Source organism: Schistocerca serialis, chromosome 1 (assembly GCF_023864345.2).
Source record: "Schistocerca serialis cubense isolate TAMUIC-IGC-003099 chromosome 1, iqSchSeri2.2, whole genome shotgun sequence".
Classification (NCBI taxonomy): domain Eukaryota; kingdom Metazoa; phylum Arthropoda; class Insecta; order Orthoptera; family Acrididae; genus Schistocerca; species Schistocerca serialis.
The window spans coordinates 521,598,835-521,617,055 of NC_064638.1; the positions used below are offsets into that span (position 1 = coordinate 521,598,835).

Sequence of the window (18,221 nt, forward strand, 5' to 3'; positions counted from 1 at the left end):
ACACACACACGCACACACACACACACACACACACTTAAACTTGCTATGAAGTGCAATTTTACAAATCTTTCCCACGTAATACTGTATTTTATCTCATTGGCTGCTTTCAACCATTGCAAATGCCCAAAAAAAAAAGAAAATTCTACCATTACAGATTGCAGAAGTTGCAGACAGATTCAAATTTCATTATAGATGTCTTCTTTAATGATACTTGGTGAAGCCTAAGATTAAGTTTTTTTTGTTAGTAGCCAACAAAGACTGGTTGTTATATATGAACCACAACATGTACCAGTATTAAAGAACATTTCTGTTCTGTTAATTTTCAAGTAAAATTATCTTCATGTACTGTTGTCCCTCCAGTAACTGTAATTGAGAGAACAGGCATAATATGTTCTACTGTACTCAGAACAGAATATTCATTGGTCACTGTGATGAGTGCAATTTTATTTATTCATCTGATAATTATCCTACTATTGTTCAAGCAAATTTATCTTAGAACGCATGCATGTGATTGTGCATCACGGACATGGGCTCTCAGTTGACTGGTCTCATACATTAGTGACATCTGCCTTCTACTGCTCTCTTCACTGGCACAATATGCAGTAAAATCACGCCCCTTGTTCAATATAAGTATTCCTTATGATGTCGTGATGGTACTGTCTGCAAATCCAATAAAAAATAAAAAATTAATATCCCACTATAATGTGGCTGTTCTTAACATCTCTAATATGTGGAAAGAATAACTCATCCTCACAATCTGTAATTTGCAATGGGCCTTCAGATCTATGTGCACAGTGTCTTTAGACTGAAAGTCATTTATCTTCTTTTGCAGCTACTGCAGTCCACACACTAAGAACTATTGTTAGTGTCATGCTTCTGGTTTAAAAAATAATTATGTACTAGCTGCACAAAGATAATTGCCCTTTGCAGACTAATTTTATATAACAAATAACTTATTCCTCTAAAAGATGGTTGCCAACAAGGTCGGGAAAATGTTCTAAACTCTGCAGGAATTCACTGTTTGTTGTGAAGGTGGGAAGCATTGCTTGGACAGTAGAAGTAGGTTGATACAGTGTATGTGCCTTTTAATGTATGTCAATGCTTTTATAAGGTTTGTTTAAGACATTCAGAATGGCCCGTAGATCATCATCTGAGCTAACCAAAAAAACATTATTAATGGTGTTATGCATTCAATACCATTAGTAGAATATACCTTTTTCTGGAGCTTAAGTCCTTTTAGGTTGAGTAACCCTCAGTTAGTCCTGCACTATATTTCTATACTCTGTGGTAGTTGCTTTGACAAGATGAATGATTGCACCAATAAATATTACAAATGGTGGGGTGACCAAATATCTCTGTTTTATCACTTATCACAAATTCAAATGATTTTCAGTGTCCATTACTGGAAAGAACACAGCCTTTCGCACTGTTGTGCAGCAATCAAATAACCTTAATGTATTTTTGTGGGTTGTCAATTAATCCTAGTTTCCTCTTGAGTTCATCTCAGCTTATTGAGCAAAAGCCTTCACAAGGTATGTCAAGGTTTTGCTTTCTGCATTTTTCTTGCAGCCTGGTACTGAAGATTTCACCGGTAACTGAGAGCACTTACATTCCAGTTCAAAATTGCTGCAATAATGCAAAATCTAGATGTAATACAAACAATATTTAAAACACTATAACTGATACAAACATATAGCGAACTTCTGAACATACCTTTGGCAGGTTTGGCAAGAAGCTCTTCATGAAATATGTGAATTATTTAAAACATTCTCGGTTTTCTTGCTGCATCAATTCGAGATAAAATCTCAAGCTTTTGATGATGTCCTCCATTGTCATCGTCAGGAGCAACTGACTGTCTTCTCTGTTGCTATGGTAGCCTTTTTATAGCCCGTGGACGGCTTCTGATTGGTTGGCTCGTGATTGGTCAGCGATTACGTACTGCTATCACAGACGGTATCAATGTGTGCGCCGGTGGAGCCACCACTTCCATTGGAACGTAAACCTTGGAAGGAACATCTTTGCTGCTACTCTGCATCAAGCGCTCGTTTCCATGCACAGCTCAGATGGTATCCACTATCGCGGTTAAAGTTCTTTTGGCTCATTCCTATTTCAACAGCCTCCTTAATAAAAGAATCCCTGTACGTGGAGGCATGGGACAGAATTTTTGCTTCATCGAACAACATTTTATGCTTGTTCATGAGGCTGTGCTCTGCAATTGTCAATTTCTCCAGTCTCTATGTTTAATATGGTGTTGGTGTTCTGCACAGCGGTCGGAAACGGTACAAATGGTCTGACCTATATAATTGCTTCCACACTCACAGGGGATATTATAAACTCCAGGGGCCCTAAGGCTGAGATTGTCCTTAACAGGGCACATCATCTCCTTAATTTTCTTTGGAGGACGAAAAATCGGTCTTATACCGCATCTACGCAGGACTCTTCCTATGTTGCTGGAAACAGCACCACAAAAAGGAAGAACCGCAATCGGTGTTTCATCCTGTGAGTGTGCAGCATTTTCATGTTTCCTTTTTTTGGAGGACACTGTCTTTATATTGCGGGCACCATAGCCATTCTTTCAGAACACATACTTCAGATGGTTAATCTCGGACCTTAAGTGGTCCTCGTCAGAACCAGTTTTTGCTCTATATACCAACGTGTTCAAAATGGCTCTCTTCTCAGCAGGATGAGGGAAACTCTGTGCATTCAGGTATAAATTGGTATGTGTTGGCTTATGGTATACAGAGTGGTCAAGACGCGCGTCCGCCTGTCGTCATACTAAAACGTCTAAGAAAGGCAATCTCCCTTCCTTCCCCATCTCGACAGTGAACTGGATGTTCGAATGTATGCTGTTCATGTGTTCCATGAATTGTTCAAGAGCTTCTGCGCCATGTGGCCAGATCATAAATGTATCGTCAACATAACGATAAAATAAGGATGAATGGAGGGGAGCCGAATTTAATGCATGTTCCTCAAAATTCTCCATAAAAAAGTTTGCCAGTGATGGAGACAATGGAGAGCCCATCGCCATACCATCTGTCATTTCATAAAATTTGTTACCATACAAGAAGTAGGTGGTCGTCATCACATGCCGGAATAACTTTAAAGCTTCAGGAGGAAAAAGATCCGCCAGCATTTTCAAAGTGTCCTCCACCAGAACTTTTGTAAGCAGCGATACCACATCCAGGCTGACTAAAATGTCATTTGGACCAACTCTAATCTGTTTGATTTTCTCAGGATATCGTCAAAAGCTTCAGATTTTATCCCAAATTGATAAGGCAAGAAAACTGAGAATGTTCTATATATAAGTGCTGACATGAAAGGCTTCGTTCCCATGTGCATTATTGTACAAGAATTTCAACATTTTTCAATGGATAATATAAAATATTTAGTATTTTCTTCCAATTAATGCTATTATGGCTGAATGTTTTAGTTGTTTCAATACGGGAAAAGCAATGGTTAATTCGGTACTCTAGGCATTAAGGTGCTACACAGTTACATTACATTATTACTATAATTACTTAATGAGAAATTCATGTTGCAGTTCCAGTGAGTTGACTTTTATGCTTACCTATACAGATTTCTAAGCTGTAAATATCTCAATTAATGCTGCACTTTCTGTAACAAGTACTACGCTCTCAGAAGCAGCTCATATCACTAAAGGAGACAAAAACTGAGGTCTTTAAAATTAAAAATGCATACATCTAAGAGAGAAATTTGGAAAGTAAGTTCTGACTGAATACTGAATGGGGAAAAAAGGAGATACAGTGACCATATTGCACACTAATGTAAAGCTTTGGTAGTAATGCACCAAGCAGTTGAGAGAGATAACTGTGACATTGTGCCTGGTGCAGTAAAGGTTTTGTAATGGCCAATGTAATTTATAATCCTGTCAGTTGAAGTGTACAGAGAGCATTTGTTGTCTGTGGGTAAAAAAGGAAGACAACCCAAATACATTTACAACAAAATTTATTTAGATTATTGGAGAAAATGTTATGAGTGACGGTGCTATGAGACAACAGTGCAGAATGTCTTCAAACACTGTGTATGATCTGCCAAGGAGTGGACGAACCTCTATAATTACCAATAAAATTGTACAAAATTGAGCAAAACATTCACAGAAAGTCACTGTTAACAATAATTAAATTATGTAGTCATTTGTCTCATTTTTCACAAACAATTTGCACCAACTAACATAATACTGCTGAAGTTTCGTGCGTTTTGAGTACCCAAATTAACTAATGACCATAACGTCAATAGAATGGACTTTCTCTATCACACTGTTACATTTAATGAGACACAAGTTCTGTACATGAAAAATGAGAAAATGGTGGTCTATGGAGTGAACTCGCATCAGTCAACCAAGGGAACCTTTGAAATACCACTATATATTTTCTTATAATAAGCTTGTGGTCAATGGCTTTTGGGACAGGATCAGTGTGCTTTGGTTCAGTTTATGGTACAGAACACAATGACCATTTCCACAATGGTCAGTGAACCATTAATAAACCTATACTAAAAAGCATATTTCAAAACAATGAGACATATTTAGTTTCTGCACAGAAGCAGTAAAGTTTGAAAACTGCTCACAAGTTTGACCAATCTCCATACGGCTCTGATTTGGCTGCCACTAATACCTTTTTCCAAGCATGAAACAATGGCTGCTTTAATACATTTCACAAACTATGAGGAGCTTCAAGCTACTATCAAATCATGGTTAGGGTTGCTGGTGGCAGAGTAGTACAACATGTTACACAGAATCTAGTCCATTAAAAAATTCCTGGCAGATTAAAACTGTGTGCCGGACCGAGACTCGAACTCGGGACCTTTGCCTTTCACGGGCAAGTGCATTTGTTACAATAAGTGAGGATATCACAAGAAATTATGTTGAAAACTACTTTGTTGTAAAAGTTTTAATGAGTATACAGCAAAAAGTCATTACAGATGTTAGCCTTTTCATAATGGACCAAATTGAAGTTATTTTCAAAATTTTCCTCATATTTTAGCAAGCAAAGAAAATGGTAAACATTTTTAAAGTTGAGCTTGGCAAATCTAAGAATTGAATGAGTTATGAACTTTAAAAGGAAAAGTGTCATTGTCATGATTCCATCCTGGATTTTCCATTATCTGAACTTTATAAAGATATATTTACACATGGAAATTTAGCAACACAGTTTAGCTCTCATTAAATCTGTATTCTGTGGTTAGCAACTTCTGGTTCTAAGCTCTTGAGATGACATAGATGCAGTAACTTCTCTCATGATATGATACAATCAAATCCAGTAAGAAATATAAAACTGAATATACTGTCATTATGGTCTATAGTTTGAAATTTTTGAAATGCCAGCCTATCATCAAATACCTATTAACCAAGCAAATAACAATTTTAGTGTCTGATCTTTGTTCTCAGTGCACGTTTTATAATGCTGTCAACACCAGCAGAATACTAGTGTGTGATATGTTTATGATTTACATGACTCAGTTAACTCATAATAGCCAGAAGCAACAGTGTATTACACTGTGAGATGTTAATGATCTACACAACTCACTTAGCCTGCCAACACATTATTCACATGCTTGTTATATTATATGCTTCTAAGGGCCACAAAGTGTGTAATTTAAATTTACATCACGTGAGCTTGACTTACTACACTTCATATATTGTAGTTTATTACATTACATGCTGTAATTAAAAGCTGCATATGATGCTTACCTAATTTGTATCACATTTCATGCTTGATATATGACAGGAAAACATTGTACAGCGTTGTGACAATGTTGACATACATTAATCTGTAAGTTGGAGGCACGAAGTAGAAATTAATGAACTGACTTGGAGGCCACACCAACCAATCCGCCTGAAAATTTAGTCAAATTATGAAAATTCTGCTGTTAAATACAAGAATCATTAATCAGTATCGTATGTTTATCATTATGAGAAATCTGAGGCTATTAGAATCATCAAGTTTTGATGTAGTAAGGGTATAGAAGTTGTTGAACACAGTATTTGCAAGTGGCTACCTGTTAGGAAGTACATCTTGTTGTGCTGAATATCTTGCGATATCTGTGTGCAGGTGGACAATATCTTATTAGTGCATCTTATGTTTATCTCTCTTTCCCACTTCCAAATTAATGACAATATTTTATCCCCTTGCACATTTTTTGTCTTGTTATCATTGATAATGGAATCTGTTCTTTGTCTTTTGTTTGAATGCCTTTTTTCTTATCCAAATAATAAAACTTATTCATCGCAAACTGTAATAATATGAGTACAGTCTGTCCAACACTATTGCAAAGGGAAACCATATTTTCTTCTGTGCTTTAAAACTTCCACTTCATCATCACACTCAGTCATACTGTAACTATGAAATCACAACTACAGGTTACTATTTGTGGCCTACAGTGAAGATGAAATAAAGATCCACAGCTAAAAATTCTGTCTGAAGTGTACAAGCCCTGCATCTTGACTTTACAATAACAAGAATGTAGAATTTTCCTACTTTGAAAATTACTTTCAAGTCTTAAAAATTTTATTTGATTACAGTGACTTAATTAGCAGCATAGTGCTGCTGGAAACCTCATGAGAAGTGTACAGAATAATGTTACAGTAATCACAGGGAAAAAGTGAAATATGAGTTTAACTCCAAAAGTAATTTGAAATCAAAGCAATCAACGAAGTGGTTTTAAAGCAAAACGAACAAGTAAAATATGGCACAATGATATCCAACAAGAAAGAAAAACACAGAAAGAGAGGATTATTTATTAGCAACTCATTTAAAAGAAACTAAACCTGAAAACATGAATTGCTATTGTTTTGTCATTGATTCTACATTTTCATATTACTAAAAATGAAATTATAATAATGTACTTTTAAAAACATGAGATGCCTCTCTACAAAAAAATGTCTATATTACACAAAATTTCATGAGTGGCCATGCTTAAATTGAAATCAAAGTCTTGAAGTCTGAAGGAAATGAAGTGTCATGTTACAAGACAAACTTAACAAAAAAACTCAAGGAGGCTCCCTCTCTAGATACTTTCTGTAATGATAATGAGGTGTCTAAACAAAATGCACATAATTTTAAATTTCTTGTCCCAATTAATGAACACAACAGTAAGATATCTGAAAAAATCCATAAGAAGAGCTATTTCAAGCTTCAGATAAGAACAACAAAAGACTCATGCGATTCTTCTATTATCAGAATGGTAGGAAGTGTAATTTGAAAACATGTGAAACTGAAACAGTGAACAGCTGATAAATGACAAATCTAACATGAAGAGTGCAGCCTTGGACATCTGGTGGTCAGAAACCCCTATGCTCTACCATGAATTCCAAATAGAGCCATTAGGAGTAATGATGTATGAAGTGTACCAGAAAACTTCTGCATGACAGTAACTCCCAGTATTTCAAACTTCCAGTTCTTGTTTCAAACTCTATAACCTACATACCCAATTAATGGTATTTCCACACACTGACCAGAAGAAAGGCAGATTTTTTTGACAGTATCCCTCTGAGAAGTCCCCACCCAGAGATCCAAATGGAGAACCATTTTAGCTAAGAAATATTTTACCTAGAAAATGCGATTATCATTCAGATGTACAGTACAGCTGCATGACTCATGAAATACAACAGTTATGGTTTTCCCTTGCTTTCATCTGTGCTGTGGTACCAACACAACAAAGGCCAAACAGAATTATGTTACAAAGCTAGATCAGTCAGTCATCCAAACTGTCAGCCCTGTAACTGCTGAAAAGGCTGATGTACCTCTTCAGGAGCCATATATTAGTCTGGGCTCTCGACAGATACCCTTCCAGTGCGGTTGCACCTGCTACGGTATGGTATGGTATGTATCATTGAGCCATATAAGATCCATACTTTGTGGGAGACTTATCCTCATAGGGGAAAGAAAATACAAAATGTTTTTATGGGAATGATAACAATAATTTTTGTGCCAATAAGTAGGAATAGTTTTAAGACCCAATAGTTGGTTTTCTAAATGCCAATGGCACAGCTAACAACATGATAGTTAAATTAACTTGGTTTTTAAGACTCAGTCAATGGGAGCATGAACTAAATTAGAAACAAAGATTTTGCTTTGGGAATCAATGAATCAATCTCTTTATTCATCCGTTAACAATATACATTGTATGGATGTAGTCACTTACAATACAGTTTCTTATCTTTAATTTGTTTCAAAAACTTGGATAAGTTTTGTATATATAAAGTTTTTTATATATAAAAAATATTACTTTTCCATATTCAGATATTCTTCCATGCTATAAAAACTATCTGTTAGTTAAAATTGTTTAAGATCTACCTTGAATTTATGAAATTCTTTAATTTTCTTTATTGTAGAACCAATGCACTAAAAAGTATTTTGGGCTGGTAGTTTACACTTTTTTGGTAGAGTGCTCCTTTGTGGGTGTCTCTGTGAAAATCATCCCTGTTCTTTGTTTCATGATTATGAACATGATTATTTAATGTTGAAAATTCCTGATGAGTTTTCAGAAAGCATACACATTCATAGATGTATAAGCTAGGAAGAGTCATTATTTTAAATTCTTTAAATATTTCCCTGCATGACACTTTGCAGGGAACCCCTTTCATTAATCTAATATCCCTTTTTTGAAGTTTGAAAGCCTGTTTTGCTGTACCTGTATTTCCCCAGAAGATCACACCATATCTAAGCAAACTGTTCATGTAAGCATAATAGGCACATAGCAATGATTCAGTGTTGCAGCATTCTCGAAGCATTCTTAGCACATAGCAGCATTTACTTAATTTTTTACTCAAAACTTCTAGATGCTTTTCCCATCTCAAGTGCTCATCCACCCATATACCGAGGAATTTTGTGTATGGAGCTTGTGCAATAACATACTTCCCTAACTCAGCTTTTACTCTTCTTCTAGTGTTGATATGAGGAACTATCCAATATTTATCTAATATTTATCTCATCAAGACCAAACTTTATGGATTCTAGCACCTCATAACTTTTCTTGAACTAATTTCAACCTGGTCTTGTTGGGAATTTACGTGTAAAATACCTTGGGTAGGCCAGCACACCCAGAATAATTTGACACAAACTGAAGTTACAAGAAAAAAATTTGTAGGGCAAACACTGTTTAACTCTAAGGTACATAGTCATAGAAAAAGTAACTGAAAAACATGTTATCTCTGTTTCATCAATACTATCTGAAACCAAAACTCTGAATTCCATATCTATTTTTATCAAGAAGTTTTCTTGAATTTATATGTTGTGTAACTCTTCTATTGAACAAGTGACTTAAATCTCAAACTCTTACTTATGTAAAAAAAATGAGGAGGTGTAAGACAACAAAAAACATGAGATTTATGCCAGAGAAAATGCAAATTTTATATGGCAAGTTTACAAAGCAAACTTTGTATGCTAAGTTTATAATGTTTATACACATCAAAACCTACATTTTTTTCTCTTGAAACAGAAGTCAATAAATGAGACAAGTATGGGGGTTAATAAACTGAGCCATATTATTAATAGATTTAGCTACTTATGGTGCATGTTCCATCCGTTCTGTGCTTTGCAGCATATAAGTAGTAGAATGAGTTGCACAGATGGTGCATGGCTCAATAGAAAGAGTTGCAGTTCCGTGCAAGCTGTATGAACATGAAAAAGAGCAATGTTGTGACATCAAAATATAGCTGCCAAAACTGTAGAAAAATGAGTCTAATTTTCCTAGTCTCTTTGGAATAATTTCATTCTCACTAAAAAATGTGTTTTCAGTTACAGTAGGCATCAACATTAATTCCTCAAGTTATCACATGATTTCAGTTAGTTTTTCCAATAGATACTGTCACATGATGTCCACCATGTGTTGAGAATACTGCTGATCCCACTGCCCCCCCTCCCCACCCCCACCCCTTTCTTTCTTTTTTTTTTTTTGAGCAAACTGTATAACCAGTATTTAAACTTTTCCTCATCAGAAAATGTGTCACATTATTATACATATTTAACAATATCTTCAAAAACTTAAGAGAGGTTTCACAACAAATTTGACAGAAAAAAGAGGAAATTATAAATGAAATTCTAGCAGCAGAGAATATTTATAATAACTGAAGAAAATTGGTATGGTAGAGAGTATGCACGTCATTTGGCATAGCAAAAACAACACTGGTGCCATCACTCAGAAGAAAAACAGTACATACAGGTACTGCATCTCTGAGTTTCACCCTTCTTGGAGGTTTCTTCTCATACCTGTGCCATGCTGAGAAGAAAGACTGGGGACCAAAAGCTTTCTGAGAGCATCCTTTCTCCTTTCTAAGGACTTCAGTGTGGAAGGGCAAACAGACTATTTCTGTGTGTGCTACTCTTTTTTTGGGTTTCTGTGCATGAAAGAAATCTTGTATTTTCTAGTGTTTTTAAAATCTCACTTATCACAATACCATTAATATTTGCATACTCAGTATTAACATTTAAGAAAGAATCAGTTTAAGGCAGAAGAGGAACAGATAGAAAAAATAGCAAAGCCCCAGTATGACTCCTTGGAGAACTCATGAAATGTTGAACTTAAATGATGAAGGGAGAAAATACAAAAAATGCAGACAGGGTCATTCCACATCAAATCACGCAAGTCATGTCACCTGTCATCTCAGACTTTCATGAAACTTTGCACATTTGCTTATATACTTATAACATAAGAATCTGTGAAAAATCTTTTTGCCCTCAGACTAAAACTTTTTTATATCGAATTTTAAATGTAGTGATATTCTAATAAGTCAGCCCTGCAAGAAAGTCAATGCAAAATGTTACTTATCTACATAAATGGTTTATGAAGTTTCTAATTTGGATTTTATCATTAGTTAAGAGAACCACATATGTAACGAACATGGAATTATTTAAGCAGTAAAGCTACAAAGAACAATATAAAAAAATTAATATTTGTCACCTTCCAATTTCCAGAAAAAGTACAGACACATTGGAAAATACTTATATCATGTTTCTCCTACCTGGTGGGAACTTATAATTGGTCTTAAATAGTTCCCAAGACAGTACACACTGTAATAAAATAAAATTATTAATGGTTTTTCTACGAATGGACACACAAATAAAACTGAAATCACAATACTCTGAGTTGTGATGAAAAAATAATAATAATTATTATTATTCTAAGAAAGATCATTCATACCCAACATCGACTGTTTCAGATTTTCACAAAACTTTTTCTACTTGTTACTTTCTGTATGGCAATAGTCAATGCAAAACTTCTCCACATAACATTATGTAGTTTGAGGGGAAAAAATGGAATTTTTTTACAAACGTAAATGCCACAACTGAAGTTTGTCATTTGGATTGCATTACTTCAGACAACAATAACAATAATAATAATGATAATAACATTAATAATAACAATAATAACAGAAATTATCTTATATTCAACATACCACTGTCATATTTCCCCAGATGTCACAGAGGGGAAGTATTTTTATTGGAAAAAAAAATTAATAACTATTTATGACTTATGGGAATATAGAAAAATCAACCTAAGCTGTTGTGGTCCGAACAATGATTTTTAAATATGTAAGACACTTTCTGACAGTTGATACAAGATTTATTTTTATTGAAACTCTATTGTTATTATTAAAAAAACAAGAAGCCTTCTGAATTTTGAGACATATTGGATGTTAAACTTCCTGGCAGATTAAAACTGTATGCCCGACCGAGACTCGAACTTGGGACCTTTGCCTTTCACGGGCAAGTGCTCTACCAACTGAACTACCCAAGCACGACTCACGCCCCGTCCTCACAGCTTTACTTCTGCCAGTACCTCGTCTCCTACCTTCCAAACTTAACAGAAGCTCTCCTGCGAACCATGCAGAGCTAGCACTCCTGAAAGAAAGGATATTGTGGAGACACGGCTTAGCCACAGCCTGGGGGACGTTTCCAGAATGAGATTTTCACTCTGCAGCGGAGTGTGCGCTGATGTGAAACTTCCTGGCAGATTAAAACTGTGTGCAGGACCGAGACTCGAACTCGGGACCTTTGCCTTTCGCAGGCAAGTGCTCTACCAACTGAGCTACCCAAGCATGACTCACGCCCCGTCCTCACAGCAGGTCCCGAGTTCGAGTCTCGGTCTGGCATACAGTTTTAATCTGCCAGCAAGTTTCACATCAGCGCACACTCCGCTGCAGAGTGAAAATCTCATTCTGGAATCATCCTCCAGGCTGTGACTAAGCCATGTCTCCACAATATCCTTTCTTTCAGGAGTGCTAGTTCTGCATGGTTCGCAGGAGAGCTTCTGTTAAGTTTGGAAGGTAGGAGACGAGGTACTGGCAGAAGTAAAGCTGTGAGGATGGGGCATGAGTCGTGCTTGGGTAGCTCAGTTGGTAGAGCACTTGCCTGCGAAAGGCAAAGGTCCCGAGTTCGAGTCTTGGTCTGCACACAGTTTTAATCTGCCAGGAAGTTTCACATCAGCGCACACACTGCTGCAGAGTGAAAATCTCATATTGGATGTTCATTTAACATATATCACATCACTGTTCAGAAGGTCATTCAAATGAGATTATGTAAACTGACAACCTATAGTAAGGCTGCCGCATGGAAGTATAGAGCCAAAAGCTACAAATTTAATTGAGACATTTTCATTACAAGGTTTAACTTTATTTATGATGTCAAAATAGCATCTTTAAACAACAATTACTCTAGCAACACTAATGCTAATTTAAAACGTACATGTTCAGCAGTGAAGATCCCTGAAACTATCAATGAAACTTCTTAAGAGCATCTCTGTTTTTAATCCAATGTGACAAATTATATTCTGTTAATTACACATGCTTTTCATTAAAGTAATATATTCTGCCTAATGATGTTGATTTAGGTACACCAACAGCACATAAAATGTTTTCCAAAGGCACAAAACAAGGGTCTTCCTTCTCAGGCCAAAATAATGTGACTGCTGTTCCAGGTGGGTGGAGAAAAAGTAGTTCAGTGTCACCTTCTTCATTACACACATTTCTGATGAAGGCAAAGTACCACCTGTCATCACATACAGCTGCTAAAAACGAATTTTGTTGAGGACAAGTGCATGTCCATTGAGGGACATTTTCATTGAATGAAAAAATTAAGTAAGGCTTTTCAGGGCAAGTTACTCTTCTAATCTCTAAAGAAACACAAGAAAGAGGTTTGTAATGGTGAAAATTCCTGGTACCAGGTATTGTGCGGGTTGCCAAAATCTCTTCTCAAGTTTCTTGCAAAGGAAATCTACATTGACTTCCTCTAAGAAGTGAAAAAACGTTTGTCAATATTAGCTTTGCAGAAATCGAAAAACACCAGATGCAGCTATTATTTGTGCATCGCCTGCCAGTTTAAGACTAGCTCTTCTTAATATATGTTATATAGTTCCCCCCAAACCATCGCACACAGATTTACCGTGGCGAGTAGCAAAAAAGGAATGAACAGCGTCAATAAAAAAATCGTTTTTTGCTCACCACAATTTTTTAAAGCTTTTTCTATTTTTATGTTAAGTAGCACATCCATCAGTGAAATAATGCACTATCTTCACTAGTGTGTAATGCTGTGCCAGCCACTTAACCATTTCTTTCTGGACAGCATTTACAAATCCTACAACATCATGTTCCGCGTCATCACTTATAAACCAGTTCTTCACTATTATCAAGTTACTTTCTTCATTTACCACATAGACACGCACAGGATGGATTGTACAGCTGCTTCTTGTCCAGTGGTAACTCTGAATTTCATTCTGAATTACAAAACTGTAGTTTTCAGCAAAGTCCATAAACAGAATTGCTTTTTTCAGAGAGATTTTCTTTCAATTTTTTCAATGATTTTGACTGACACTTAGATATAAATGAATGTGGTTTAAGTGCCTGTAATTCTGTTACCAACAAGTCTATGTATTCATCAACAGTAGCAGATGGCTTTGCCATTTCTGCCCAATGATCTATGTTTATCCACTGGCTGAAGTCAATTTCATTATCAGCATCTTTGTAAGCTAATTTCTGTTTTAATAATTCTGACAGTTTGTCATCACTGGGGCACTTAGTGCAGTGATTAAGGATATACGGAACGCCCTATGCTTACAATGTTAAATTGAGCTAAAAGTTAGGAACATTTTCTCATTTGTTATTTGGATGATACTCGATTTTTTCACAGAACGCAGAGATGTGTTCTGCTTTTATGCTGGATTATTAATTTTGAAAAAATAATGTATAGTTTTTCAGATATTTTATTTTTTTGTAAATGTTAAAAAAGTTATACATTTTAACAAGTATTTTAAAATTTACATCCATTAATACAAAATAATTCCACATATCTTTTAATTAAGATATATTAGAAGGTCTTAAGGAACAACTACAGAAAATTTCATCTTTCTTCTATAAATAGGCCCTGAGAAAATGTACCTTATACACAAAAAAACTAAAGTTACGGGAAATTAGCTTCAAAGTTTTCACTTCAGTACAAGCCTGCTCCATAGCTTGTATCATCAGAATCGTCCAACAGCTTCCTCTTGATGGCTCTGCTATGCTGTCTAGCCATCTTTGAATATACTTTTATGGCATTATCTGAAGACCTGAGCCGTTCCTTGTCCAAACAAAGCATAACTGCGGCAGTTCGTAGTCCTACACAGAGCCCCAACTTCTGCAGAACTTTGCACTTTGTTATATTGCCCTGATTGAATTATGAAACAGCATCATAAACGCCAAAGTGAAGTGTGTTTATACCCACAAACACAGTTTTAGGTAGTCTATTCCATATCACATGGTTCACACACTCATTTGGATTTTGAGTCCAGCCATGAAGACATTTCTTTAGTAAACTAATATCTGCAAGGTCTCAGAATATTGGTTTTATTTCATCCATTATGGCAGGTGATGAGGGTGATTGTATTGTTTCTTAGTTACCTTGCCTCTGTTGTACTTGCACCAACTATCGTCTCCTTTTGGACATAGCCCATGTTGGGGATTCTCATTGTTTGAAGCTGTATGAAAAAACAGAGCCCAGACTGCTCTTCTCATTAATTCTGCATCTGCTGTATTCTGTCTTATTGCTAGACCCTAGCACTTCTGAATATGATCTATTGTAGCATCTGTCAGTCTATTTTTCCCATCTAAAGTTTTTCCATCGCTCAATTTCTAGCCTTTCATGCTAGTCTTGAGCCGTCGAGGTCTTGATCCCATCCTTTTCTGAACATGGCCAACACACTCCAGTTTGGAAATTTTCACATCGTTACCATAGGCTCTCAGTTCCTCAGTTTCTTTGAAAGCCTTTGAGTCACCATCTCCAAGATAATTTATGTATCTAACGTGGTACCATTTTACTGAGTGTTGATAAATACTTCTTACACCAGCAACTTCCATACCACCACTTGACCCATAGTAATTTGTCATGCACTCCTCTTCATGTTTATTTTTCATTTTCTCCTTGCAACTGCAATGCTTGGAAAGTATTGCCACATCAACTACCTTACCAGTGTCCACACTTGTAGCTGTTACTACACCATTCAGAGATGTGTGGCCTCTCTTCTGCCAGCTTCCATCAAAAGCTATGGACAAGTCTCTGCTATTATTATTTTCAACAACTGCTTCCTCAACAGCATCTTTCATGTTTTCCTGTGCCACATCTTCTACAGCAGAGCCTATTGCAATTATGTGTTTGTTAAATTTTGAAGGTGGAGGAGGGAGGTTCATCACACCACACAACATGGCACCTGCAGCCCTGCCCTTTCCTATACACTGTCATCCATAAACCAGTCTAATGTTTGTATCATATAGTTTACCCGTATCTGCAGTAACATGTGAGGAATTGAAGAAAGTAACACTGTGTTTGCAATAACTGCACATCAACTCTAATTCACAAGCAAGTCCTATATGTAAGTTTGTTTTCAATGAAACACCACATTTTCCACATTGTTTGCAGTACACATTGTTCTCCAAAACGTCTGATAATAAAGAGACGTTAATTACCTCATATTTTGTAGTCCCAGCATTTAGTTTCTTGTATTCTTCTTCAATTCCAGCTAGTTTTCTTCTTGAAGCACTTTCCGGTGTAGTGGCAGCAGCATCACTCAATGTATCACTACCAGTGTTGAGGTTAGTCGCTACTGGGACATCAGATACTGATTAAGATGAATCAGACGAATTTTTAGTACACTTTACTTTCTTGCGCCAATGTACACGCTTTTTAAATACCTTCAGACTAGGTCTTGGCATGTTGAAGGAAAGAAAACTCAATGACTTCTCCACATACGACTTTCACAACAATGACATGGATGTACTCACAAAGGAAACAATACAAATGGTGCAGAATCTATTGTCAACTGTCTAGCAGTGTAGCCAACAGAAAAGCTAACTCTCTTGTGCTCAATTATATCTCTGGCAAGGGTAACTATATCAGGTATATTTCGCATCTCATATATAAGGTGCGGAACATCATGTGTCGAAATTATTTTAAAAAATTATTTAAAATAGTTCTATTCACGCCATCCAAATATTTTATGCATGATATTAAACGGGAGAGTCTAAATTTTTCGAAAATGCATTTACCCAAAAATCGATTTTTTCATCGAAAAACTCATTCCGTATACCCTTAAGCATGCAGTCTTAGTTTTCAGAGACACATATAAGAAATTTTATAAGTTTCTTGTATATTTCTTCAATGTGTTCCACATCCATAAGCAGGTTTGGATTCTCTCACTTAAAACAAGAGTGCAGTTCCCTTAAGTTGCAAATGATGAGTCTTTTTTGCATATAAACATTCTTCTGAATGCTAACTTTGTCTTTTGCTCCTGGTAACATTCTAGTATATTCATCATTTTGGTAGAAATCGGTGACAATCTTTACCTCTTATCAGCAATAACTTCCCTCTTTTTGGTTAGTAATTGATAAAATACCCATTTCTGTTTTCGGTTTCCTTTCTTGTCGAAGCACACACTCACTAACATTGAATTCTGACATTATGTTTTCTTTTGACCAAGAGGCTAAGATTAAAATTTGAATTTTTTCAGGTACTCTTACATTAGCCACTTTTTCTTTCATTAAAAATGTCATGGCCTCAAAATATTTGGTTTTCTTAACAGTTTCATTATCAAATTTTTCTTCTCTATGGTCAGAATCTTCAATACTGCAGTCTAATGCCCAGCACACTTTTCTTTCCGAAACATGCTTCACTTTTTCGAGCTTCTTTTTGCCATATGAAGCCTTGCTGTGATTTGGAATGGAGTGAAGTTTTAAGGGAGAGCACCCCAAATCATGTAAAGTTTTATTTGCGTCCTCAATACTTTGTCAGCCGGTCTCGTTCCAGAATCCGTCCCAGTCCCATCTGTCTCGGTCGGCCAGACTCGTCCTTCACGTGGCCACTTGTCGCAGTTCCATTGCCAACTGCTTATAGTTAGTTCAGTGTGGAGTTAGTGTTCGCTTTGTACACCCATTCTTGATCTGTTTCAAACCTTTTTTGAGCTCTGAACTTCTGGTTCTTTACGTATTCTATTCAGCGTCCACGACCAGTAATTAAAATGTATTTTATAATTATGTAAATTACTTGGTATGTAATACATACATCTTTTCAGGTAACAAAATGGCATAATAGCTTACTTGATTATTTTGATAAACAACAGAAGAAATACTTGCAAAAAGGCAAGATTTCTTTGTTATTACACATGCAAAGGACGTCAGCCATTTTCTGTCTTTTTTTATCCAAGGTAAAAGAGCCATGTTCATTGTTATGGAAGGCAGACTGACTTACAACCGAATGAAGCCCACACTTCGTAATCAAGTGTACGGTGTCACATTCTGTAAGGAGAATATGATAACTTCTACAATATTATTTCAGTGGTACAGTGTGGCGCACGAAAAATCGGCCCCAAGTACTAGACTGCTCACTGTCGCTTACCAATCGTCATCTACTGTTTCGAAGTCGTTTGCATTAGGTTATTTGTTATTTCTTCACTGCCTAATTATTACATGTTTATCTATTCTGCTCGTAGCAGTCAACAAATCGTGCGTAATTGGCAAGGAGTCTGTACTGGGGGCCAGTTTTTCATGTGCCACCTTATATTATTTCACTGCGATCAGCCACATAACACTATAATTGGCTAAACGAGATGTTCTGCAGAATCTCGAAAATTACAAGTGTGTGAGAATTTTGTTACGAATAAAAACTCTGTACTTCATGGGGGAGGCAAGTGCCCCCTCTTTGCGCCTTCCATCTTCAGTCACCTATGCTACTAATTTT

General features: G+C 36.2%; 1 protein-coding gene across 3 annotated transcripts in view; it reads right to left on the reverse strand.

Annotated features, from left to right (window-relative positions):
- Positions 1–423: 423 nt before the first annotated feature.
- Positions 424–18,221, reverse strand: part of LOC126474439 (mpv17-like protein 2) — a 56,247-nt gene continuing 38,449 nt past the window's right edge. For 2 of the 3 annotated variants that reach the window (XM_050101928.1, XM_050101913.1), the window contains exons 3-4: positions 5,711–5,855; positions 424–660 (exon numbers count right to left, since the gene is read on the reverse strand). In XM_050101928.1, the coding sequence (XP_049957885.1) occupies positions 5,721–5,855 (135 nt within the window). In that variant the 3' untranslated portion in view covers positions 424–660; positions 5,711–5,720. Of the gene's footprint in view, positions 661–687; positions 1,627–5,710; positions 5,856–18,221 lie in introns of those variants that run through there. The other variant, XM_050101920.1, reaches the window with a different exon arrangement.